Source organism: Leptidea sinapis, chromosome 31, assembly GCF_905404315.1.
Source record: "Leptidea sinapis chromosome 31, ilLepSina1.1, whole genome shotgun sequence".
Taxonomy (NCBI): Eukaryota; Metazoa; Arthropoda; class Insecta; order Lepidoptera; family Pieridae; genus Leptidea; species Leptidea sinapis.
In genome coordinates, this window is record NC_066295.1 from 6,820,843 (window position 1) to 6,848,196 (window position 27,354).

At 34.5% G+C, this 27,354-nt stretch overlaps 2 protein-coding genes across 2 annotated transcripts; both read left to right on the forward strand.

Annotated features, from left to right (window-relative positions):
- Positions 1-693: 693 nt before the first annotated feature.
- LOC126974093 (UDP-glucosyltransferase 2-like) lies at positions 694-17,262 on the forward strand. The gene is made up of 4 exons (XM_050821499.1): positions 694-1,549; positions 15,336-15,558; positions 15,658-15,874; positions 16,768-17,262. Exons 1-4 carry the CDS (start codon positions 731-733, stop codon positions 17,042-17,044), a joined length of 1,536 nt encoding a protein of 511 aa, XP_050677456.1. The 5' UTR covers positions 694-730; the 3' UTR covers positions 17,045-17,262.
- A 279-nt stretch (positions 17,263-17,541) lies between these two features.
- On the forward strand, positions 17,542-26,986 carry LOC126973985 (UDP-glycosyltransferase UGT5-like). Its single transcript, XM_050821331.1, has 5 exons — positions 17,542-17,550; positions 19,196-19,471; positions 23,371-23,593; positions 25,223-25,439; positions 26,512-26,986. Exons 1-5 carry the CDS (start codon positions 17,542-17,544, stop codon positions 26,786-26,788), a joined length of 1,002 nt encoding a protein of 333 aa, XP_050677288.1. The 3' UTR covers positions 26,789-26,986.
- Positions 26,987-27,354: the final 368 nt, after the last annotated feature.

Genomic DNA, 27,354 nt, shown 5'->3' on the forward strand with positions numbered 1-27,354 from the left:
CTATTATTTTTCACAATTTTAAATGAAAATAGCTGAAAATAAAATTTTACAATTTTTTTCCTTTCTGCGAAATGTAACCTTTTTAACTCAATCAGAACCATCCATTTACAAATAGTGCAGCCATAGAGATTTTATAACAAGTTTATGCATACAAAATGCGAAAAGACTTTATGCCCGACCTTATTACCCGAAATACCTCCAAGAAAGCAAAGCATTGAGTGACTCCAAAACGGGATGGGGCTTTAAGGCTCTTTACGCCTTTTCCTCCAAGTGTTCCCATATTTTATAATCTAATATGGCAAGGGAACTTAATATATTGTTTTACCACAGCCTAGTCCGACAATTACATTCAATAAACCAATTTAGCACTTATTACAAAAAGACTGATATTTTGTGGGTATCAAAATCCATTCGATAAAATCTTAAAAAAAAAGTACATTATGCTATCTGCAATTAGATATTTGGGGCATTTACTTATATCTATAATATATCTTAGATAAATAAGCACATTATATGACATAACACTTATGTAATGGGTTTAAGTTTTTAAGTGGGCTTATTACAATTTACAGCTATATAGGTACTGCAAATTATGGGCATGCTAATAATAAACCTCATAGTTGACATACACAAATACACAGTACAAAGATCACGTAACGTGTTTGCAAAAATTAGACATCAGTTGGCATATGCTTCTGATAAGAGCACCTCGTGTGTATTGCAAATTATTATGAAGTGCCTCGGCCCGATATCTTTAATATTGTGCGCGTTTATTAGTGTTAACAATGTGGAGTCTTTGAATATTTTAGGAATATTTCCATATCCTGGTAAAAGTCACTTCTTTGTGTTCGAGAAATATCTCCGCGAATTAGCGGCGAGAGGGCACAATGTCACGGTCGTATCACATTTCCCATTGGACAAACCTATAAAAAACTATTATGACATAAGTCTGGCCGGCAAAACTAAAATTTTAGAGGGTGTCTTCCCTATTGAACGTTCTTATTGGACTATTTTTCAAGTTAGCTGGTTCCTTGTTACTTCAGGTAGAGACAGTTGCTCTGTATTACTGTCGGATGAAAATGTGCAAAATATTTGGAAGGACAATTCACATTTTGACGTCATGGTTACAGAACAATTTAATAGTGACTGTTCTCTTGGACTCGCGTACAAACTCGGACTACCTGTAGTTGGAATCAATAGTCATGTGATCATGCCATGGCATTACAGCAGGTTTGGTATTCCATACAATCCCTCTTTTGTAACATTCATGTTCCTGGATGGTGGCACTAAGCCAACATTTTATCAAAGACTGGAGAGAACAATATTTAACGCATATTTCAACTTACTCTACAAATACTTCTGTCAAGCCTATGATCAAAATACTCTAGCGAAATACTTCGATGATATTCCGCCGCTGGAAGATCTAGCTCGAGAAATAAAATTCTTATTACAATATACTAGCTTTACATTAACTGGGTCATCGTTGTTGCCTGCCAACGTTATAGAAGTAAACGGATATCATGTGGAGAAACCAAAATCATTACCTAAAGTAAGTAACGCATTTTATCTATTGAAATGTTTTAAAATAGTATACTTAGCCGAATTTCATGATTTATCAATTAATACATGGAATATTTCACCGACTTCAAGAAAGGCATAGTTGTGTTTATTTTTGTTTAAACAGACTATAGAAGTAATTTTCATTTGAAAGGATATAGGTTCTTCCAGATATTCTTCATAATGGAACGACCATTATAAACAAAACAGATCTGAAGATGGATTTATAAGAAAAAGAGGGAACTTGGGAATTTGTATGTATAAATTATCATTTCGAGAAAAATGGCCGCCGGACATTTTCAATGATAGAAATTTCATGGAAGTCGGCAAGATATAACCAACTAAAAGTAAAGAGAATCTAGTGAAAATAGTACCACCGACCAAACTGAAGATGCAGCCGGGACAGAGGCATCGGGTTTTCTAAATGAGACCAAATATTATCATGGCCTTAAGAGGCGTATTTGAATTTTCATACGACGCTATCGTTGCACTTCTCGAATATAGATTACATTTACAGATAATAGAGTACTAGAAACATACATTCACCTAAAAATATGGCATCTAAGAAATATTTTATTAATTGTGAATTAAACTCAGTATTTTTTGATAAAGAGTACAGGATGTTTTCAAATTTTCAGATTTCCGTAATGTTTGAGCATTACTGTGTTTCAGTCTGAAGGGCGCCGAGCTAGTGAAATTACTTTGCAAATGAGACTTAACATTAATGTCTTAGGGTGACGAGCGCAATTGTAATGGGCAGGGCGTATCAAGTACCATCAGTTAAACGTCCTGCTCGTCTCGTCCCTTATTGGTATAAAAAAGCAATAAGATTAACATTTTTGTCAACAGTCATAAAGTTGAGTTAAACGTGTTAACGGTGAAACTCAAAATACGTAACAGTGGACAGTGATACTAGATTACTTCCAGAGATATTCAAGAAATGAGAATTAATTTCATTTGTATCATTTAAGTGGGGCGGTAATGGGTTGTGTTCTTTGATTTTATTCGAATATGATATTTTATGTGTTTCCACATTTTATGGGATTATTAATGATAGAGTTTATATCCGTATTGAAATACACTTCGATTTCCCTTTCCAAAGTGAAGAACAATTGAAAAGTATGCTAGAGCTAGTTAGCTTAATTACGGCCGTTCCCAATATTCAGTCTATCTCTTACTTGATATAAAGTCGTAACTATCGTTGACTTTTCTGTCCCAATAAACTTATCGACGCTCTCCTTATCCGTACACGCTGTCTGTCAATGGGACGACGTATAGCTTACCAGCGATAGAAGTTTGTATGGAAATTTCAATTCACGCGTCCCAATATAAGGCGATAAGAATGACTTATCGGGTATATTGGGACAACTTCAGATTATGGACAGCTAATTACTGACAGTAGAAGGTAGTAATTTATCTCTATCTGTAGATACTATATTGGGAACGACCGTTAGTAGCTGAGTCCCGAAGTCTAGTCAAGTGCTAGTATAGGTAGAGTTTTTATAAATTCATTTTAACAATATCTAAAAATAAAATCGAATCTCAAAATAAAATAAAAGACTAAAGTATTATTCTTTAATATCTTTCGCATTCTTACTACGTTTAGCTGTCAAAAGTTGATAAGTGTGTTTATGTAACGCAGGTATTTAACATTTAAGTTCAATTAGTACTTTAGTCGTTTACCCACACCACAAGTACTCATTTATATGTATAGTACCACTTGTAGTTAATGATGGTAGTCTTGTTACCTCATAATGATGCTGATAAGTCATACAAATGCCTCTAAATTATAGAGCTAAAGTCGATATTACTATGAAGTGTGATGGCTTTTTTTTAATGAAAATAAGGGACGAGACGAGCAGGACGTTCAGCTGATGGTAATTGATACGACCTGCCCATTACAATGCAGTGCCGCTCAGGATTCTTGAAAAACCCCAAAAATTCTAAGCGGCACTAGATCTGCGCTCGTCACCTTGAGACATAAGATGTTAAGTCTCATTTGCCCAGTAATTTCACTAGCTACAGCGCCCTTCAGACCGAAACACAGTAATGTTTACAGATTACTGCTTCACTGATAATTATTATTAGCTGCCCGGACGTACACTTCGTTCTGTCAAAAGTTAATAGTACAAAGTTAAATAAATTATAATGTAATTTCCGAGTGATTTTAAATCAAAAATACACGACAATTACGTACAAAAATAAGTTTCGTAGACTTTTCGTAATCTTTCTTTCTTCTTTCTTTCTTTCTTCTTTCTTCAATACTTTATAAACTTGATGATAATCATTCTAATGCTACCACCGCAATTGCTATGTCCCTGCGTTTTAAACTGCATACTATCTTTGAAAATATTCATTTAACTTTCATACTGTAGAAAGCCATAATGATCTATATTCAATGAACAATGTCTTTATGGTACTTATTGGATAAAGATTATTTTTTGAAAATAAGGGACGAGACGATCAGGACGTTCAACTGATAGTAATTGATACGCCCTACCCACAGCGCGGCTCAAGATTATTGGAAAACTCAAAAATTCTGAACGGCACTTCAACTGCGCTCGTCACTTTGAGACATAAGATGTCAGACCGAAACACTGCTTCACCGCAGGAATAGGCGCCGTTGTGGTACCCATAATCTAGCCAGCATCCGGTGCAAAGGAGCCTCCCACTGGTAATGCTGTATTGGTTAAAATCGCTTCGTAAATAAGCCCTTATGGTCTCGTTAAAAGTATAGGAAAAGAAATGGTTATTGTGAGTTATCCCTAAGAGGTAGACATATACCATCGGTGACTTTTTTGTAGACCTTATTAAGGCGTACACTACTCTACTACATTAATTTGATCTATCTCGTAGGGTTGAGCCAGCGTTTCCAATGTAAGCGCAAAAAAATGTGTTTATTGACGACATCATATTAGAAACCTCCTAAATTATCAGTGTTTCTCCACTATATTATGCATGTATTATACACATAAACCTTCCTCTTGAATCACTCTATCTATTAAAGAAAACCCTATACAAATCTATTACGTACTTTTAAAGATCTAAGCATACATAGGGACAGACAGCGGAAAGCGACTTTGTTTTATACCAGTGGTTCCCAGCCTTTCCTTGGCCATGGACCACTTCGTATTGTTTATTGGTAGCAGGGACGACGTAAAAATTAAACTGAATCAATCCGAAAATAAAATTTTATCAAAAAGTAGAATTTAAAAATTGCATTGTATTTGCATTGTATTCTTAAGGCATCCAGGAAGAGTCTTCGGAGCTAACGCCTGACGGTGGATGATACAATACGTTGTTGTTGCCTGAGGATTCTTCTGTTTTGCCAGACCAGTGGCCCGATTCACGTAATTTAACATGAGCGATATCGCAGCGACATCTGTCGTTCACCTACGATTCGTATTCACGTGATTTAAATCGCACGTTCGAGGAATGATCGCTAAAGCGTATTCACGTCAGCTAGACGGACTTCAATCGTTGTGTCAGTGGTATTCTGCTATCTTTTTACAATCGGTTACAAACGATTTAATGTCAAACCGAACGTCTGAGAAGTCGCTGAACTGAAGTTAGTAATTTGCAGTTGTTGGCTGTTGAAAGATTTTTCATAAACATGAATATCAGCTTGTCTTGGCTAGTTTTGAATCTTTCCGAAAGGGAAGATCGGCGAAGAGAACGTCGACGCCGAAATAATATGAGGATCAACAAATATTTTGCTTTCGAAATGACAGATACCTACAGAGTTCGTGAAAACATTTCGCTTTACCAAGAATTTAGTCCTTGGTCTTATTGAAGACCTCGTTCCTCTAATTCCATGGGAGCGTAAAACTATACTTAGTTTCCTATTTAGGTTGGTAGTTACTAAGAAAGATCTTAGTAGGTACCTACCTACTTATCTGACTAGATATTTACTATAATTAAGACTTTAATTAAATAATTTATAAAATCATGTGCTTTTTTACATTATAGGTATAAATAGCACTAGCATTTTATGCTACAGGATCTTACCAAACCATTATTGGTCAGAGTAATTCCAACTCAGTAGGTATCTCAACCTACAGTGTCTAGAGCAGTGCAACAGTTGACTAAAGCACTCAATGATGTTGAGTCAAAATACATATTTATTTTCCATATTTATTTTTCTTACTCAGGATGGAAGAGATAGAATAAAGAGAAGGTATTTATTTACCTTTACCTTTGTTATTGGACTAATTAAATACCTACTTAATTATTTATTAAATATGTTAGGTACTTATTACAGCTTTTATGAAAAAACTTAAATAGCTGAGTAAATAATTCAAGCTGACGCACGGTTACAATCTTCTTCGAGCTCATTTTGTTTAAACGAACAAAAGAAACGAGAAAGAGTTACCTACACTTGGCAAAAATCCAGTTTGACTTTGGTAGGTACGGTGGGCCTTTTTTTGATACGACTTTTCATTTTCAGCCTATTCATTTCTGTATAAAAATAATTATACCTTACCTTCTTACTACTCTATGGCTTCAAATATTGTTAAGTTGAGTACTAGTAACTGAGCAAAAGACTCTGATATCATAATAAACATATTTAAGAGAATAAGGTAGAAAATAAAGGAATAGTAGAATAAGACTGGCAATGTCCTATCGTAAGTCGTCGATAAGTCGCTGAGTTTCAGTCCTATTGAGTTGTCGTCCTATCGAATCAGTACGTGAATACCAATTTTGGAACAAATTTCAATAGGACGACTTCTGAACTAAAACGATTTATGGATTGTTAGAATATACGTGAATCGGTCTACAGAGCGTGATCCTAATATTGCTGGCCAGAGCACCATCCGTACTGAAATGTTGCAAAAGGAAACGAGAGTTACTATGGAAATATAGAAAAAAACCTAATAATAAAAATAAATAAAGTTACAAAGTGTATAGAAAGTGTTTAAAAAATATCATCAAACTAACACAAAAATTCCAAAATGATTATAAAATAAGAAATTCGCATAACAAATCTAAGACTACATGGGACATAATAAATGAAAACAGATTAAAACTCAATAATTACAAAATTTAACGTATTAAAAAAGGCAACGAAATAATAAGTGACCCCTTAGAGATTGCACAAGCTTTTAATGAACATTTTCTTAGTCGTTAAATTTTGTCAACAACTAATGAAAGAGCAAACACTAACTGGAACAAGCCGAATTCAATTTTTATGAAACCATCATCGCCTACTCAAATAAATAATATCATAAAAACACTAAAAAATACAAATAGCACTGGGTTTGATGAAATTTGTACCAAAGCAGTAAAATATGTATCTGATATAATATCGCCAGTTTTGTGTCATATTACAAATCTATGTGTAGAGAATGGTGTATATCCAGATAATTAAAAAACTTCAATTGTGAAGCCACTCTTTAAAAAACAAGATAGGGAAGACATGGACTGTTATAGACCAGTTACACTTATACCAATTATCTCAAAAATAATAGAAAAGTATATTTGTAATAACTTAAACGATTATTTTGAAAAGAATGAAATATTAACCGAAAAGCAAAAAGGCTTTAGAAAAAATAAATCAATTAATTTAGCAATATACAATTTCTTGAAGGAAGTCATTACTAATGTAGATAAAAGAAAGCATGTATGCGTACTTTATATGGACCTCACTAAGGCATTTGACTATGTCGACCATCAAATATTATTGGATAAGCTAAGCGTGTACGGGGTTAGAGGAAATAGCTTATCACTTCTAAAACCATATCTAACGGGAGGCAACAAATGACACAAATAGCGAGGTTAGTACGGCATGATAAAACAGAAACACCATATATATCGGAGTCAAAAACCGTAACCACTGGAGTACCGCAGGGAAGTATATTAGGTCCATTGTTGTTCATAACATATATAAACGATTTCCCTACGGTAACCAACCATGAGATGATTTTATTTGCTGACGACAGCACAGTGATATTTATAGGTGAAAATTTAAATTCTTTTGAAAGTGACATTAATAATACTATAGGCAATATTATAAACTGGTTGACATGTAACAATTTAATCATAAATCTTGACAAAACTAGCATAATGACATTTGTAAATAGACGCAATAAGATAGCATTGAACATTAATTATCTAAGTAAAAAAATATCTGAAATAACACAAACAAAATTTTTAGGCCTACATATTGATGATTGCCTAAATTGGAAAACCCATATTGCAAATTTGTGCATGAAGCTAAATAGATTTTCAATTGCATTGCACATGCTGTCTAAAGTAGTAAACCAGTCCGCAGTGTTAGTAGCTTTTTACACATATGTCACATCAAATATTCGGTACGGGATCATATTTTGGGGAAATTCCACATATAAGGAGAGAGTCTTTAAATGTCAGAAAAAATGTATAAGAGCTATATTTCATTTAAGCCCTACTGATTCCTGGAAACCATATTTTGATACATTTAAAATACTTACTTTCCCGTGCCTATATATATGAAGTGCTAGTATTCATTAGAACAAATGATCAACTATTTAGTTACTCTGATAGTAAACGCAGAAAAAATAAAATATGTTTCACGCAGCATACAACGGCACTTTTTGGTAATAGTATATTCAATATAGCTCCTCAGCTATATAATAAACTACCAGCATCATTAGCGGACCAAATCTTAAATATTAACTCTTTTAAAAATAAAATTAAGAAATTTTTAATAACGAAGAAATATTATTCAGTTAAAGAATATTTAACAGACATGAATGTATAGTCATTAGAATAAGTTAATTCAGATATTTAAAATTTTTATTTTTCACATTTTTATAATATTATGGTGGATAGACTTTTATGAATAATTTGGTTTTTATGTTGTATGTTTTTCACGGTAAACTTAGAGTAAGAATTGTAAAATATTATTTTTGCATGCCTACCCGGCAGATTGTTAGCACCTATGATTTTAATGTAACACCAATGTACCCACTCAATCTATGCAATTAAATGATTTGATTTGAAACCAAGGAGTTTCTCCCAGCTAATGTTATGTTTCCGAAAATATTTCGATATCAGGTTCATGACGTCGATACCTTTTGTTTCCAGTTCTCGTGAAATCAATAATTCTTCACGATGTGCAGCGAGCATGTATTGAAAATGGTTCGCGGTCTCGTGTGGACCACTATGTAGGTTGTGATTTTGATTACATACCATACCTCATGTTCGATAAAATATTATGCAATGTGACATGACTATAAACAAACAATGCAATAAATTGACCTTGGCGACAATTATATTGACCTTGACAACAATTATAGTGACCTTGAAGCGTTAAGGCTAAGCATGACAAAGCTTGCTTTAGTTATGACCTGTTCTTTATTTTATGAAAATACGGGCCGAGACGAGCATGGCGTTCAGCTGATTGCTGATGGTGATGATACAATACAGTGCCGCTCAGAATTCTTGAAAAGCCCCAAAATTCTGAGCGACACACAATTGCGCTCGACCCCAATGAGACATAAGATGTAAAGTATCATTTACCCAGTAATTTCACTAGCTATGGCGCCCATTACACCGAAACACAGTAAAGTTTAATAATAATAATAATAATAATAATAATAAATTTTTTATTTGCGAAAATCTGCCACCAAATTTTTTACAAGTACAATAGATATGACAATTAACATTGTATAAAGAAAAGAAAAATAACAAAACAAATGTTTAAAAAACAATAAAGAAAGATATATAAATGCTTTAAAACTAACTATGTAGAATGATAACAAACCAGGCAGCAGCGCGATTCGCAAAAAGGAAAGTTCTCAGCAAACGTTAGGACGTATTTTCCGAACACTGATATTATGAACTTCCTATATTTTTTTTTCCGTGAAAGCTATTTTGGCAGTAATGAGTGAACCAAATAATTATAATATTTAAATATTTATCGTATCCTCTATCTAATAAACAAAGCTCGGAATTTAATAAATTTATAAATCTGAAAAGAAAATATTTAGATCAAGTAGTGATGCGTATACACGCATTTACGTACATCCCCACTAGCTAGACAAGTATATAATAAAAATATATATAAAAAATGCATGAGTAATTTAATATTATATAGATAAAATATATCCATTATGATACCCATCCTCACTACAGTCGATGTATTTAATTTAGTTTTTGCTCTTGCAATAATAGCTTTTTGTAGTTATTCTTAAAAGATTCCTTTGAGTGCAAATTTCGAAGTGGTGGTGGCAGGTTATTCCAACACTTAGTGGCTGCGTAGCGAAAGCTACCACGAAATGCGGTTGTGTGGAAGATGGGTATATTTAAAGAATCGTGCGAAGCGCGGGTCTTATGTGGAATGTTAGCATCACTTCTCCATTTTAACTTTTTAAATAGATAAATAGGGAAACACATATACAGTTTACACATTACTGCTTCACGACAGAAATAGGCGCCGTTGTGGCACCCATAATCTAGCCGGCATCCTGCGCAAAGGAGCCTCCCACTACGATAAACCAAAAGAATATATTATTATATCTATTCATGTTACATTAATGAGATTATACAATCTTAAGATGAAGAGTTATTATTAGGTTGCTATATTGTTTTTAATGTTATTGTAGGTAGACTTCTAATTTCGTAAAGGTGGGGTTACAATATATTGATCGTCACTGGGACCAGTACATCGATTTCTTCCTCATCCCAGGTTTCGTTTCAATCACCCGTTTCTTTAAACCTAGTCCAGGTCCTCTGAACAGTGGAACGACTGACACCAAACCTTCTTGAAGGGCCACTATATTCCAAGCGATAATTATTGTCTTATCTGCTATATCTTACATATAAAATTCTCGTGTCACAATGTTCGTTCCCGTACTCCTCCGAAACGGCTTGACCGATTCTCATGAAATTTTGTGAGCATATTGAGTAGGTCTGAGAATCGGCCCACATCTATTTTTCATACCCCTAAGTAATAAGGGTTGTTCACCCTTAAAATTTTTTTTATAATTTTTGGATGAAATTTTTTGTTTTTATTTTTTTATAATGTGGCATTAAATAATACATGCAACTTCACATTTTCACCCATCTACGATCAACAGTTACTTTTGTATCGCTATTTTAATATCGGCAATACAACGTTTGCTGGGTCAGCTAGTAATTGTATAAAATTTGTCACAAAAACCAATTTAAACAATTTTACATCAACATCAATACATAAACATTACAAAACCTTTTTATTTATTTATAGCACAATATCTAAACATAAACTGCGATGAACGCTCGAATCGAATAGAATAGAATATTTTTAAATAACTATGAAATTTTCAAATTTGGAACAGTTTATTTTCCGTGCTACTATTTTGAATACGGATACATTTGTATCTAATTATAACTTTATACCAAGTTTATTTGTAAGGCCGTTATTATTTAAGATTTTCATAGTTGTACAGAGAAATTTTGGGTGCCCGCTTTTTTGCAAATTTGTTATTGTTGTGTACAATTGCCGCCACATTACGATAGATGGAGAGCAATTGCTATAAACCCATTGACGTACAATAAACAACTAGACTCAAAACCACGCTCAAACTATTGCCTGACGAAACTCTGCCTAGGCATCTATTGGGCAGAGTTTTCGTTCAGTTGTGTTTTGACCGCGCTTTGAATACAACGCCACGCATTGACAAAGTGGTCAGTGAAAAACTGTCCAAATAACAGCGTATCCAAACTTAAAAAGGATGGTGTCTCGCATTTCAGGTAAGTTCTTTTTAGATTACCAAAATTTATTTATTTATTTATTAATATTTGGAAGACTTACAGCTAGCTTACAATAATTATTATAACTTATGAAATAATTAAATCTAATGAAGGCTACTTAAAAGTTTCCACATTTATATAGAACTATAGATATAATTTAATTATACGCTTATCTTAATACAATTATTTGAACTGGAAGAAGTTATTAGTTAAGGTTATTTTTAATTTAGTGCTAGATGTAGAAAATAAATCTAAACCTACGTCATTTGATAAGTCGTTATAATTTCTGCAGGATCTAGTAATGAAGCTATTTGCACGATAGTTCCACCTCGCCATAGGAGTATGTAAAAGGCTAGGATTACGAATTGGAAACGCATGCGCTACTAGTCCAAGCATTCTAAGTAACCCTTGACAGTCGATCTTACTGTTCGCTATACCGCATATATACGCCAAATCTGCTGTACGACGCCTCTGCTGAAGCGGTAGCAGATGAAATTTTTTACACCTGTCAAAGTAGGTATGTGAAAACGATACGGCTCGGTGTTGAAGGAATTTCACAAACTTTTTTTGTATTCTTTCAATACGGTTAATGTAGACATTATATTGGGGATTCCATACTTGTGAACAGTATTCGAGGTAGCTCCGTACATATGCGCAGTACAGACTTTTAATGGTTTTAAGAGAACTGAACTCCGATGACGTTCTGAGTATGAAACCAAACGCCTTCGATGCTTTTTTTATAATGGAATCCACGTGCTCATTAAACAGTAATTTTGAGTCGAAGATAATACCCAAGTCTCTAATGCTCTTAACCTGCTTAGGTATGAGTTTTTAAATAGGTAATTGTGGATGATTGGGGAATTTTTACGCGTAAACGAGCAGACATAGCATTTGGAAATATTAAAAGCCAATTTATTGATATAACAGTAATTATCAAAACGGTCTAAGTCGTTCTGGAGATGTATCGGGTCATGAATGTTTCTGATGGGACATAAAATTTTCATATCATCAGCATAAAGTAGGATTTTAGAGAATTTGAATCACTGAGATATGTCATTAATAAAGATAACGAAAAGAAGAGGCCCTAAGAGAGATCCCTGAGAAACACCTGATGGGGTTGACCTTGGAGCAGAGGTAAAACCATTGAGAACAACCGTTTGACATCTGTTATGTACATACGACGAAAACAATCTGAACAAGTTCCCACGAATACCAGCTCGGCTCAGTTTTGGAACTAAGAGGTGGTGGTCAATTTTATCAAAACATTTGCTGTAATCAGTATAAATAACGTCAACCTGCGCTGGCTCCGACATGTGTTTTGATAAAATTTTTAACAAAAAAACAACCGACTTCAAAAACACTATTCCAAAACAATAGATGCACTAAAAAGTATAAAAATAATTGCGTATTTTTATACAATATAATTTTAGTTAGGATTATTGTAGTTTTTGGAATCGGTCCTTCCGCCGCGACCCGCTTTCGCCTCTTATCTTCTCACGACTCAAGCACATCTCACCTATAACTATGTATTACAAGCCTATCTTGGATGACACCGACTCCAAAAATTACAATAATCGTAACTAGAATTAGATTGTATAAAAATACGCAATTATTTTTATACTTCTTAGTGCATATTATATCTATTGTTTTGGAATAGTGTTTTTGGAGTCGGTTGTTTTTTTGTTAATTTTTTTTTTGTTTTTAGTGAAATTGAAGTACACCAACTAACAACTTGTCTAAATATGTGCAGATACACTAAATTTTTCAATGCAGCAATGAACGTAAGCGCTTAATTGAAGAGTTCCGTTACTTTGCAATGGATTCCGTTATCAGAACCTAACCAAACTCTCACCAAACTATCTTTGAAGTATATCTTTTCCAATAAAAAAAGAATTATCGAAATCGGTTGGCGCAATATTGAGTTATTCGTAAATTTATCATCCAATTTGCTATACGTATGTATAGCATATTTAAGACTTATAACTTTTCTCATGGATGCCATTGTCAGATCTGGACCAAATTACAATGGGACCACACGGGAAGCCAGACAATGGGACCAGCTTTAAAAAAAAAAGAATTATCAAAATCCGTTCACCCAGTCGAAATAAATAAATAAATAAATTAAGCGAGTAATATAATTGGTCACATACAATTTTTTCTAAATTTTTTGTAAAGATACACAGCTTAGAAATAGGTCTGTAGTTTTCTATTTTGTCTTTGGGGCCTTTTTGTGGATTGGGGTAGTGAGCGTTGCTTTCCATTGAGAAGGTACTACCCCCTCTTCCAAAGAGCGCTTATACAGCATGATTAAAGGTAACTTAACATTTTCAGCACATTTGTAAATTAAAATGGGGGCACGCTGTCTGGGTCAGCTGATTTCTGGGACAGCACATCTTTTCCTGTTATTTCAATAGATGCGAAGTTGCATGTTGTATCAGTTTTTTTATGATTATAAGGGACGAGATGAGCAGGACGTTCAGCTGATGGTAATTGATACGCCCTGCCCATTACAATGCAGTGCCGCTCAGGATTCTTGAAAAACTCAAAAATTCTGAGCGGCACTACAGTAATTTCACTAGCTACGGTGCCCTTTAGACCGAAACACAGTAATGCTTACACATAACTGCTTCACGGCAGAAATAGATGCAATTGTGGTACCCATTATCTAGACGGCATCCTGTGCAAAGGAGCCTCCCACCTCCTGAATATCGTGCGATATTTGTTTCTTTCTTTTAAGAGTTTGATCAGAGAGTTCTGATACCATGGCGGATATTTGCGATTGGGATTAATAATTTTACATTTTATGTATTAACAAAAAATATATAGTGAAACTATTAGAATTAGAATACAGGAAGCACTATTTACAAATTTAATATTTTTTTAGATCCTCCTCCGATTTGATGTGTATGACCGGGGAAGTTGAGTTTTTTCTTGTAAATATCTTACACCCCTTCACAATACAGAATTTTCGTTTTTTGTCATAGCCTTTACCTTTGATTTCTATGTTGTTATGTCTTGCTCTCTGTTCCTGTTCTCTTAATGTTTGTTCAAAAAGGTCAAATTTCTGCCTAAGCAGCGTAACGTCTTCCTTTGTTTTTTTGAGACGCTGGACTTCACGATCGACATCTGTGATTTTGTTTGTGATTGGTGTAAAAAATACATGGAATTTTTTAAATCGGAGACGTCGGTCTTGATCGCTTTAAGGTCCGCAGTGTCCGTCTGAATACATTCAATACTTTTAATAAGTTCCGGTAATGTGGCTGTTTGCTCTGTCAGGAGTTTAATTTCTGAGGCGAGGGAAACCATGTCTACTAGACTAGGTGATGATTGGGGTCACGGACTATGTAACGACCCCGACTTACATGCAGGATATTTCCAGGTATTTCTTCTCTCTCCAAGCTTATGGTAACCCGTTTCGGTAATTCCTGCGCATGGAAAGTCTAGGTGACCTTGACAATTGGAGCACTGCACACCATCTCTAAATTCGATGTCACAACGTATAAATTTGAACATTTTAAACCACAGAATTAGTTATTGAAGGTAAAAACAAAACGAGTGCACGATCCGAACGTTACGACCGTACTGATTTGATTGAGCGTAAATTATGTAAGTAACTTGACGTTTAATCTTTTTGCTAAAACAAAATACATGGCCGACGAATGCGGTTCGATGAACGTCACATTCGCACATTTCGAACCACAATCAATGGACTTCTTATCAGGGTAAACAATAGACTTTGAACATTTTTGCCACGAAATAAGGTGTTAATTTGAATGAATGTTTTGATATTATCTGTATATCTGTTCATGTTAAGAGTTACTACGTATACACAACGCCGTTTTTGACGACCTTTTATTTTTTAATAGGCGATTGTGAGCCTAGTTTCTTATAGTACGTGAATGCACAAACCACTAGCCATGCCGCCATAAATGGAGCTCTTCGCTTTGAGCGAGCGCAATGGACCAGGTCGCTCCTCATATGTGAAAAACTACCATTACATTTACTAACGTAAAAATTAAATAAAAAAAGTTTCTCACACAGTTAATTAATGGTATTCATTTCAGGATATACTGAAGTTCATAGAAGAATCTGAACATGGGGTGATCTACATCAGTTTTGGATCTATGCTGAAAGCAGCGACGACTCCTAAAGATAAAGTTGAAGAAATCGTAGCTGCACTATCTAAATTACCTCAAAGAGTCTTATGGAAATGGGAGGATAAAGCTTTACCTGGAAACCCAAAAAATATTTATTTGTCAAACTGGTTCCCACAGAACGATATATTAGGTAAAAATGATACAATATTTAAAAAGAACAGTTTCATATGAGAAATAGAAAAAAAAATAAGGCTACTATTGGAATACAATAAATTTAACTTTATTTCAGCACATCCAAAGGTACTGGCGTTTTATGCACACTGTGGTCTACTCGGAATTACGGAAGCCATTCACCATGGGGTACCTATTCTTGGCATGCCCATTTTTGGAGACCAACCGGCTAACGCAAAATTTGTTGAAGAAAGTGGACTGGGAGTGCAGATACAAGTGGCTGATTTGAGCAGAGAAAATCTCTTGAAAAAGTTCAGGACCATTCTTAATCCAGAGTAAGATTGACCTATCTAGAATCTTAATCTTTTTATTCCACGGTGTGGTCAATAAGATGAAGTAATATCCTTTCGCGAATAACCAAAATATGTTAGGAACATCCTTGTCCCTGGTTGTGTGATTTAGGTCATAAATTTCATAACCAATAAAACGGTTAAGATGCAAAAATTCGTATAACTAAGATAAATCTTAAATTTAAAGTTAATTAAAATAACAGCTAAACGATGTCATGCGCTGAAAAAGAAAATTGTTCAAAGTTTTTGTTCTCCGTGCTCTTTTCGCGTATTCCATCTAATGTTTAAATTAATATAGCGCCTGGAATATATGCAGGCCATGTAGGAAAAGATAAATTATGCAGGAAATTTCTATATAAGTACAAAATATATAAGTATATTTTGTAACCGTTGCCTTCTCATTGCGAGCTCAAGCTTGCTTGAAGATGCCAAATCAATTTCTTATTAAATCTATAATTCTTTAGTTTTCGTCGCTACAATTATTTTCTGTCGTCATGTATCAATCCTCAATTCTTCACCACTTTTTTATATTTTTTTTTCCGTTCTCCTGGCACATTCATACATAGGACAGTTCAATGATATGTCACCAAGTCGTGAAATGTGCATTTTTCTTCAACACTATCTCGACAGCATTTATCCGCTTCTTATCACTTTCCCATTGAGTTCAGGTTTCTGTAACGTAAAGGAAAACACCAACTCTGGTACGGCCCAGGTCTTTCAGCTATTGTAATGGCAGATTTTAATTTTATACGCAATAATTTTTTTTTAAATATAATCTAGTCTATATAAAATATTTTTATATGTCATATTATATAATATTGATAGGTAAGCTTCTCTAATTATAGCACGCCAAGTTTTTATTTTTATTTCCTTTTCAGATTTAGGAGCAAGGTTAAATCTCTTTCGAAGGCATGGCGCGATCGACCGGTGTCAGCGATGGATAGCGCCGTCTTCTGGACGGAATTTGCTGCACGATACAGGAACTTTACATTTACGAGCCCGGCAGCTACAGTACCTGCCTACCAATATTACGCATTAGATATACTGTCTTTATTCTTTGTTATTATCCTAACATTTATTCTTATTACTATAAAAATATTGAATTCACTACTGTCTCCTAAGAAAATTCCTAGAAATAAAACCAAGAAGCAATAGCATTTAATTTTAGCTCGATTGTTTGTTCTTCAAAAAAGTATGCGAGTGCAAATGTCTAATTACATACATTTTAGATTTATATAACAGATTTCAAAAATAAATGATATAAGTACCCAATGCAGAGGTTGTTGATGGAATCTGTGATACTAATTTTATTGTAATTTATTTGATCAATTAATTGTATATTTAGTATTTTTTGAATATATATATTTTAATTATATCCTTTTATTATTGCTTATCTATTACTGGCAAGTGAGCTTCAGACCTGGTGTTGCCTTATTGTCGTGAATATTTGTTTATTTAATTGTATATTGCCGTGAATAGGTTGAAAGAGGGCAATGCAGGACCTATCGCCATTAAGATCTTTGGGAGAGACCTTTGCCTAGTAGTGGATGTCTTTTGGCTGTTGAGTAAAAATTTCTAACTTAATGACTGTGTATGTTTAGTAGTTTTACACTGGTAAGCTGACCAGTGAAAAATGAATAATAAAATCAATAATGACCCAGGTAATATTAGTGACCATTTTTTCTTAAAACTTTGTTTCTTATATTTTAAGTTTCTTTTCTTCTTGGTTTTTAACGCTAGATTAAAATTAATTTGCAGTGAGAGGAGTTATTTTAATAATTAATATGAAGTGACTTTTAGTTGATATTTTGTTTTATTATAAAGCCTTTTCAAACCCGTATAATATATTAATAAATAAATTAAAGTGTGTGCGTACTTAAGAGGGGACGCTAGCAGCGTTTTTCCATACAAACGTATTCCCCTTTTTTCTCCCTGGATAATGCTTCTAGAGAGGAGATTTTGTTATGCTAAAGCTATGTCTGTACGTTTTGTTTTTTTCAATCAACTATCGACAAGAGAAAATATGACTCTTCAAACATCGTAGAAAATGCAATTTTTTCACCGCCCTGTTCAGACGAATACGTAACAATTTTGAATTTATTTAATTGCCACTAATTCTTCTCAATTGGTTCTGGGTGTTTTCCTTTTCTGGATATTCATCGTGAAACCAATTAGTTTGCTTTCTCTGTCAAAGTCTTGATCGTTGCTGAATCGGAGCAAACAGAACATGGAACATGGCCCCGCTCTTTAGGTTGCTGTCGCGTGTGTTACTATAGGTCAGTATTGATCAAAGTGATTTAAGTATATTGATATTTATATTATGTTAAGTAAGCTAAATATATCGTTTTGCCACAGCATAGTGAGACAATTATATCGAAATAAACTAATAAAGCACTTATTACAAAAATAAAGTAGCAACATAACAAATAAGATCAAATCTTTCCGTAATCACCAAACCGTAATCAGATAATTTGGTCATTTACTTATACCTTATTTAAACAAGCACATAATTGATGTTATGTTGTTGTAATAATATGTAATGGGTTTAAAGTCACTTTAGTGGGCTTCTCACCAACCAATTCATTAGAATTGATATAATATATATTAATATACAATATTACGGTACTCAGCAAGATATTATAGACATGATAATTATAAACTTTATACACAAAAACCAATTAACATGTTTGTAAAATTGTAAAATATAAAATTGAAAACATTTGCCGTATGCTTTTGATAAGAGCACCTCGTGCGGATTCTACCTAAATTATTATGAAGTGCCACGGCTCGATATCATTAATATTGTGCACTTTAATTAGTGTTAATGTTGTGGAGTCTTTGAATATTTTAGGAATATTTCCATATCCTGGTAAAAGTCACTTCTTTGTGTACGAGAAATATCTCCGCAAATTAGCGGCGAGAGGGCACAATGTCACGGTCGTATCACACTTCCCATTGGACAAACCTATCAAAAACTATTATGACATAAGTCTGGCCAGCAAAACAAATATTTTAGAAAGTATCTTTCCAATTGAACGTTCTTATTGGAGTATTATTCAAGCTAGCTGGTTCCTTGTTACTTCAGGCAGAGACAGTTGCTCTGTATTACTTTCGGATGAAAACGTGCTTCATCATCATGTCATGACGTCATGGTTACAGAACAATTTAATAGTGACTGTTCTCTTGGACTCGCCTACAAACTCGGACTACCTGTAGTTGGAATCAATAGTCATGTGGTCATGCCATGGCATTACAGCAGGTTTGGTATTCCATACAATCCCTCATTTGTAACGTTCATATTACTAGAAGGTGGCACAAATCCAACATTTTACCAAAGATTTGAGAGAACAATATTCAACGTCTATTTCAACTTACTTTACAAGTACCTACTTCTGTCAAGGCTATGATCAAAATACTCTAGCGAAATACTTCGATGATATTCCGCCGCTGGAAGATTTAGCTCGAGAAATAAAATTCTTATTACAATATACTAGCTTTACATTAACTGGGCCAACGTTGCTGCCTGCCAACGTTATAGAAGTAAACGGATATCATGTGGAGAAACCAAAATCATTACCTAAAGTAAGTATAAGCATTTTATCTACTACTGCTCTGGCCGACTTTAAAAAAAAGGCGTAGTTTTATTTTAAGAACTCAGGGTTTAATTCGGAAAGATTTTCATTTGAAATGATATAGGCAGGTCCTTCCGGATAGCCTTAAAAAAAGAACAGATCTGATGATGTATCTATGAGAAATAGAGAGACCATAGAAATTTATTGCATGTATAAATTATCATGATAAAAATGCTCACCGGATAAGTATTTTACCGAAGGCGACAATTTTGCAAATATGATAAGTTTTGGCAGTGAAATAGAGTGCTCATAATCATTTATAAGGAGTGTCTGTAATTATTTGTTATCACAATTATGAAACGTACATTATTTAGATATTAATTTAAAACTGTTTAATTTTTATTTTGAGTGGAGGTATTTCTTGAGCAAATATATCACATATCTGTTAGGTTTTTTGGTTGTGTTCGGGTAGCGAGAATACGTAGTAATTTTTTCTAGATTTGCTGTCACGTTTCGCATGGATCCGTCATTTTTTTCAATTGTTTCATAAAGTTATGCCCTTAGGGCTCCATAAAATAATATAATAGAAACAATATGTTATGTTTTTAAAGTGATAACCCTCATCGCAGTGGCACTTCTTTGATTGTATATTGGGCATATTTAGAGTACCTACTACAAATTTCATTTAACAGCTGCGAATATCCATTTCCTGAACAGAAACCTATCCCAGATTCCTTCCACAGACGTTTTATATATAGTTTGTTACAAATTTAGGTTTTCATTATACACTATTACAATATTTATATATATTTTACATTCGTGATTGAATGTAAGATGTACTCGTATCATCATCAAGACAAAGTCGTTCCCGCTGTTTGTCCCTATGTATGGATAGATCTTTAAAACTACGTAACGGATATTGATGCGGTTTTAATAGATAGAAGATATAGTGCTGGTAGGCCACCACATGGTCAGGAACAGGTTGGATGAGGGCATCGCTGGACATCGCGATGGCGATCTTTGGGGGACGTAATTTGTCAACATTTGTTTGCAACAGTAGTGGACGTCTTCCAGCTGAATGATAATGATGATGATGATAGTAGAGAAACACTGATCATTTTAGAGTTTTCTAATGTGATGTCGTAAATGAACACATTGTTGTTCGGCGAAAAAGTGCGCGATGGTAGGTATATGTCTTGGTGATAACCCACAATAACTATTTTTTATCCTTTACTATTTACGAGAAATAAAGGCTTATTTACGAAGCGAATTTAAGCAATACAGCATTAATCCTTATAAAATTTTGTATACACTGTGCATTTAATAAAGATCACCATGGCCTTTTACAGCATAGAATTTAAATGAATATTTTCGAAGATATAAAAGATTTAAAATATATATTGATACATAAATTTTTCAGTAGGTAGTGAAAATAATTACTCAAAATCCGATTCACAAGCCGAGTGCGAGCAGAGTCAAAGTATAGCAACGTTACAAATCCGTGTATCAATGCCAGGGTAAAAAACTAATTTTAAAGCGAGTACGGAGTAAGTTGATAAATGAAACGGGATTTGTGGCGTGCGCGCACCCCATCATATGCATTACTCACACAAAACACGGGCTATTCACGCATAGATCGTTGTGTTTCGGGCGCGGCGCGACGGCAATAGTTTCTTCAAATACCTATTTTTCAAATTACGTTTGACCCGGGTTTGAATTCAATTCAGTAGTTTTTACATAGGGCACAGGATGTTTTTCAATTAGTCAAACAGCGTAGGAGAAACATCTTAAAAACAAAACAACGGAATACTCATTATGAGAATCCAAGAGCTTATCAATTGATATGTACTCAGCAAAATAGAAGCATTATAATAATAAACCTCATACACAATACAAAAAATCACGTTACTGTTTGTAAAATATAAATAAAAAAATCATTCGACACTCTGAGTTCTGACTTCTGACTCGACACTCGACAGTCGGCTAAGGGATCTGATAAGAGCAACTCGTGTGGATTGTAAAATATTATGAAATTCCTCGGCCCGATATCTTTAATCTTGTGCGCGTTTATAAGTGTAAATTGTGTGGAAGCTTTGAACATTTTAGGAATATTTCCACATGCTGGTAAAAGTCACTTCTTTGTATTCGGGAAATATCTCCGCGAATTAGCGGCGAGAGGGCATAATGTGACGGTCGTATCATATTTCCCATTGGACAAACCTATAAAAAACTATTATGACATCAGTCTGGCCGGCAAAACAAAAATTGTAGGAGGTGTCTTCCCATTTAAACGTTCTTATTGGAGTATTATTCAAGTTAGCTGGTACCTTGTTACTTCAGGTACAGAAAGTTGCTCGCTATTACTGTCGGACAAAAATGTGCAAACGCTTTGGAAGGACAATTCGCATTTTGACGTCATGGTTACAGAACAATTTAACAGTGACTGTTCTCTTGGACTCGCCTACAAACTTGGACTACCTGTAGTTGGAATCAATAGTCATGTGGTCGTGCCATGGCATTACAGCAGATTTGGTATTCCATACAATCCCTCTTTTGTAACGTTCCAATTTCTGGATGGTGGCACTAAGCCAACATTTTACCAAAGATTGGAGAGAACAATATTCAACGCCTATTTCAACTTACTCTACAAATACTTCTGTCAAGCCTATGATCAAAATACTCTAGCGAAATACTTCAATGATATTCCGCCGCTGGAAGATTTAGCTCGAGAAATAAAATTCTTATTACAATATTCTACCTTTACATTAACTGGGTCAACGTTGCTGCCTGCCAACGTTATAGAAGTAAACGGATATCATGTGGAGGAGCCGAAACCATTACCTAAAGTAAGTAGTGCATTTTACCTACGGAACTGTTTTCGATAATCAGTCAGTATACCAGAATTTCATGATTTGGTTATAGATTTAACTCAGTAGTTCCTTTAAATTTTATTTATATGAACAGTTTACCCAACATACGATTACCCAAAACTACTCATTTACATGCAGTACCACTTGTAGTTAATTGAATTATAGTCTTGTTACCACATAATAATTATGCTGATGAGACAAAGAAAAAGACAAAAATAAAAATTGCAGCAATCCAAAAAGAACTGGCAAAAATCCTAAATACCTACTTTGTTGAAAGAGTTTTTAAAATATGATATATTTTACCACAAGTCATATTCGATAAAATAACATGTGACGATAAATAAACATTGCAACAATTATCTGAGGAGGAAATTGACCTTGGCAACAATGATAATATTATGTTTATATTTTTGTACTTGACGGTCTTTACAAAGCTTGTTTTAGTTATAACCTGTTCACATGGCGCGTTTTTTGTCGACCAACATACTTGCATAATTACTTGCGATTTAAATTGTCAGACTTCAACAATATCGTAGCGACAAAAATAGTAAGTAAGTGTATAACGTTCCAACCTTTCATAACTACGCTTATTAGCAAAAGACGTACGGAAGTCCTTTACTGATTTATACTTTCACCACAAACTCGACTATGGATTCGACCACCGGCTTTACGACTTGTTAGTTATATTTTTTAATGAATACTAACAGGGTGTTCTTCAAACAATACCAAACCCTAAAAAGTACATCATAGAAGTTTTGTCTGATTCGACCTCCCTTAATGTAATGTATGTATTAATATAATTGTTCAAGTTTTTCAATAACGCCCGCCGATCTATAAAAGCGCGCTGTTATCCTTCGACTTGTGAATAAATGCCACCACGTCCGGCAGTGTGCGTTTGCCACAAACTCATGCCATAAATGGTCCTCTACACTTGCAGCGAGCGCGTTGGGCCAGAGCACTACCCATACGTGATAAAGCACCATTAACTTTATGTTATCAACAAATTATTCGCTCAATTAAGGTCTGGTATTAATTTCAGGATATACTGACGTTCATAGAAGAATCTGAACATGGGGTGATCTATATCAGTTTTGGATCCATACTGAAAGCAGCGACGACTCCTCAAGATAAAGTTGAAGAAATCCTCGCTGCTCTGTCTAAATTACCTCAAAGAGTCTTATGGAAGTGGGATGAAAAAGGTTTACCTGGAAATCCAAAAAATATTTATTTGTCAAGCTGGTTCCCGCAGAACGATATATTAGGTATAAACTCCCTGCTTATTTTTATGCTAGGAATATACGAGCAAGTCGTTCACACAATGGTAAATTATTTCCCAATAAAATTCTGCGGCAAATTCAGAGCAGCACAGAACCACGATTGTGCTCAGCACCTAAAAGCGTAAGAAGTTAAGTCTCAGCAGTCCAATAATTTCAATAGCTACGGCTCCTTTCAGCCACAAGAATAGTGGTTGCACACTGCTTCTATGCCGCTTCTAAATCGCTGTGGCACATTAATTATCTGCCGCTGGTGGGTTTTCTTCTACTCAAGGCCACGATTATAGTAATAATTGTTGGAAATAGCAGGTACTTTATGTTAACCGCATCATCTGCCCACATCGTTGATAAAATGATATAAATAGTTAAAAATCGCAAACGAATAGTCGTAGTAGGCATTCTTATGGTTAGTTCAATAGGTTGACGCTAGGGTGGTTGCTAAGACAGTGTTCAGTTAAAGTCAAAGAAGTAGCTAGGAATAGTGCAGAGAAACCTCCCACTTGAACCATTCTGTGGGGTGTCGAACTTGAGCATAAAACTTGAGCATAGAAAAGTAATGGAAGCGAACTGAGGGCGTTAAATTTTAATACACTTCTCAATCGCATATTTTTCTGAAAAGGTTTTAAAAATTTAGCAGTAGACTTTTAGTAGAAACTAGATAAAAGATTAAAGCAGAAAAAATGTATTCCACTGCGGGCTAATTGCTTGTACAAATACCATAAGGAGCAATAAGTCCCCCAGTTATAGATTCTATCCCGGTAAGAATGACCGTATCACATCCAAAGTGAATGCAATGCGCTCTATTCTAAAAGGACCCAGCATCTTGGAGAACATGAACTTCCAACGAAATTCTCAAAATATCCAGGGATATAATAAACTAGATAAAAGCAAGGTAAGGGTCACGGCACAACTATCCTCAAAGCCTTATGTTGGAAGCGTGTATGAACACGCCTCCAACATAATGTGCGCACCTTAAATTCACATTCGTGTAGTGATAAAAATATCTCAGGTTGGGATTACATCTTATTTTTGTTGCTCTTTAATAACATTAAGATGGGCGTGATAGGACAGTATTTCGTTAAGGTAAAGGTAGACTTCCAACCAGAGCGTCTAAGCTCCGGTGTCACTTTCATAGCGACAATGCCGCAGGGATTGAGCAATATAGCAGTAGTTAAATCAGATTGTGACTAGCATCCGAGCATAGCGTCCCTATCCGGCGTCCCTATCGTGATCGCATGTCAATAATATACACTATAGCGATATACGTTAACGGTCTATCGTCAAATGATATCTATAATATTATTATAATAATATGATGAAAATAGTTAACTTTTGTTGTAATTTTTACTTGAACCCACAAAATAAGATTGATTCGCTTTATATGGCATAGTTAAAAATATATTAAAACAGCATAGCCGTGGATTACTAGTTTAACAGTGTAAAGTTTAAGTGAAATACACAACAAATCTACAAAACTAAATATTAACTTAATTAATGGACTGTTTCATAATAATGTTAAACTTAAAATTAAAAATATTATACTTATAAAAAAGATTTTACATAAGAAATAGAAAAAAACAACACTTTTGAAATAGAATAAATTCAACTGTATTTCAGCGCACCCTAAAGTACTGGCGTTTTATTCACATTGTGGACTACTGGGAACTACGGAAGCCATTCATCATGGGGTTCCTGTTGTTGGCATGCCCATTTTTGGAGACCAACCGTCTAACGCAAAATTTATTGAAGAAAGTGGACTGGGAGTACAAATACAAGTGGCTGACTTGAACAGAGAAAATCTCTTGAAAAAGTTCAAGACCATTCTTGATCCAGAGTAAGAATAACCTATTTAGAATCTTAATTTTCGTCCACCATGTGGTCAATTAGATGTAGTATATATAGATGAAGATATCTTTTCGCGAACAACCAAATTATACCACCCTTGTTCCTGCTTGTGTGATTGAGGTGATAACTTTCATATACAATATCATGGTCAAGATGCAAAAATTCATATAATTGAGAGATCTTTCATTTTAACTTATTTAAAATAACATTGAAACGATGTCATACACTGACAAAAAACAAGTTTGTTGTGTGTATAATGTCGCTCGTGCTCTATTAGCGTATTTGACCTAATAATTGTGATTATCGGTAAAATAATACAGCGTCTGAAACATAATATGCAAGCCACGTTGGAATTGAACATGCTGCAGGAAATCTCTTTTGTTATATGAGTAACAGTTGACTTCATCATTGCTTGCTTGAGCCGCTTGCAGATGCCAATCAATTCCTTATTAAATCTACAATTCTGCAGTAAATTTTAGGTAGATTTCCTTGGGACCATTTAAAGGCTTTCATCCAAATTAATTTCTGGTCTTATTAACAACTTTACAAGCCAAAAGTTATAAGATCATCAGCGAGTCAGCACTACTGTTGAAATAATTGAAATTGCACGTAGAAAGTCGTTTTGAATACAAATAGCAACTATAGAAATTTCCCTTTCCGTTTTATCTTCTTAGTCGCTATAAGCTTGTTACACTAACAAGGCGTGGTGGCTCGATCCTAATTTCCTCACCACTTTTGTTTTTTTTACACAGACTGCTCTCTTGGTGCATTCGTACAGAAGTCCATTCAGTAATATCTCTCCACATCCTCAAACGTGCATTCTTGTCCAACATTCCTAGAGAACATCTTTCCGTTTCTTCTACCTTTCTCGTAGAATCCAGGTTTCTGCAGCGTAGAGGAAAACACTAACGCTCGTACGGGTCGGGTTAATTTTTCTTTTGTCATTAAAGATCTCGAATTTTCTAGCGTATAAACTATTTTATTAGGATAGTCTCTGAATATTACAATAATTTTATGTAAGTGACTTTAATTATGGCCAAGTAATCTTTATTTGTTTACAGATTTAGGAGCAAGGTAAAATCTCTTTCGAAGGCATGGCGTGATCGACCGGTGTCAGCGATGGATAGCGCTGTGTTCTGGACAGAATTTGCTGCACGATACAGGAACTTTACATTTACGAGCCCTGCAGCTACAGTACCTGCCTACCAATATTACGCATTAGATATACTGTCTTTATTCTTTGTTATTATACTAACATTTATTCTTGTTACCATAAAAATTTTGAAATCACTTATGTCTCCTAAGAAAATCCTTAAAAATAAAACCAAGAAGCAATAGTATGTTTTTTTTATCATAATATCTATTTATGGAATAAAAATTTCGTTGTTTGATGTTCAAAAAATCGTACGAGTTAAAATGTCTAACTACTTAAATTAATGATTTTGTCTACGACCCTGAAAAATTATTTAAGAGATTACGGAAATAAATGATAATTGAATCCAATGCAGAGCGTTGTGATGCAATTTGTGTTATTAATTATATTGTAATACATTACATCACATACATGTGATAAATTGAATTTGTTTGAATACATACTTAATTTTGCACGGCGGCCATCTTGGATTGGATTCGTTGGATTGGATTGGTTGGATTGGAAATTTGTTCTCAGCACCCTCGAGAATCTCAGATGCGATATCCATATGGTTGAAATCATAATTTTGCTCTGCGGCCATCTTGGATGTCAAAAATGATCCCAAATTCGTTCCCTGCACCCTCGAGAACCTCGCATACGATATCCATATTGTTGAAATCATAAAGTTGCATGGCGGTCATCTTGGATTTCAAAAATGACCCCAAATTCGTTCTCTGCTCCCCAGAAAACCTTTGATATAGCTGGGAACGGC

What these genes read in the sequence shown, in the direction of transcription:
- LOC126974093 (XM_050821499.1), top strand. Translation starts at nt 731, where the DNA reads ATGAAGTGCCTCGGCCCGATATCTTTAATATTGTGCGCGTTTATTAGT. An exon ending in CCCACAGAACGATATATTAG is followed by an intron (nt 15,559 to 15,657) that starts GTAAAAATGATA and finishes ACTTTATTTCAG; the next exon opens with CACATCCAAAGGTACTGGCG. An exon ending in AGGACCATTCTTAATCCAGA is followed by an intron (nt 15,875 to 16,767) that starts GTAAGATTGACC and finishes TTTCCTTTTCAG; the next exon opens with ATTTAGGAGCAAGGTTAAAT.
- LOC126973985 (XM_050821331.1), top strand. An exon ending in AACCAAAATCATTACCTAAA is followed by an intron (nt 19,472 to 23,370) that starts GTAAGTATAAGC and finishes TATTAATTTCAG; the next exon opens with GATATACTGACGTTCATAGA. An exon ending in AAGACCATTCTTGATCCAGA is followed by an intron (nt 25,440 to 26,511) that starts GTAAGAATAACC and finishes ATTTGTTTACAG; the next exon opens with ATTTAGGAGCAAGGTAAAAT.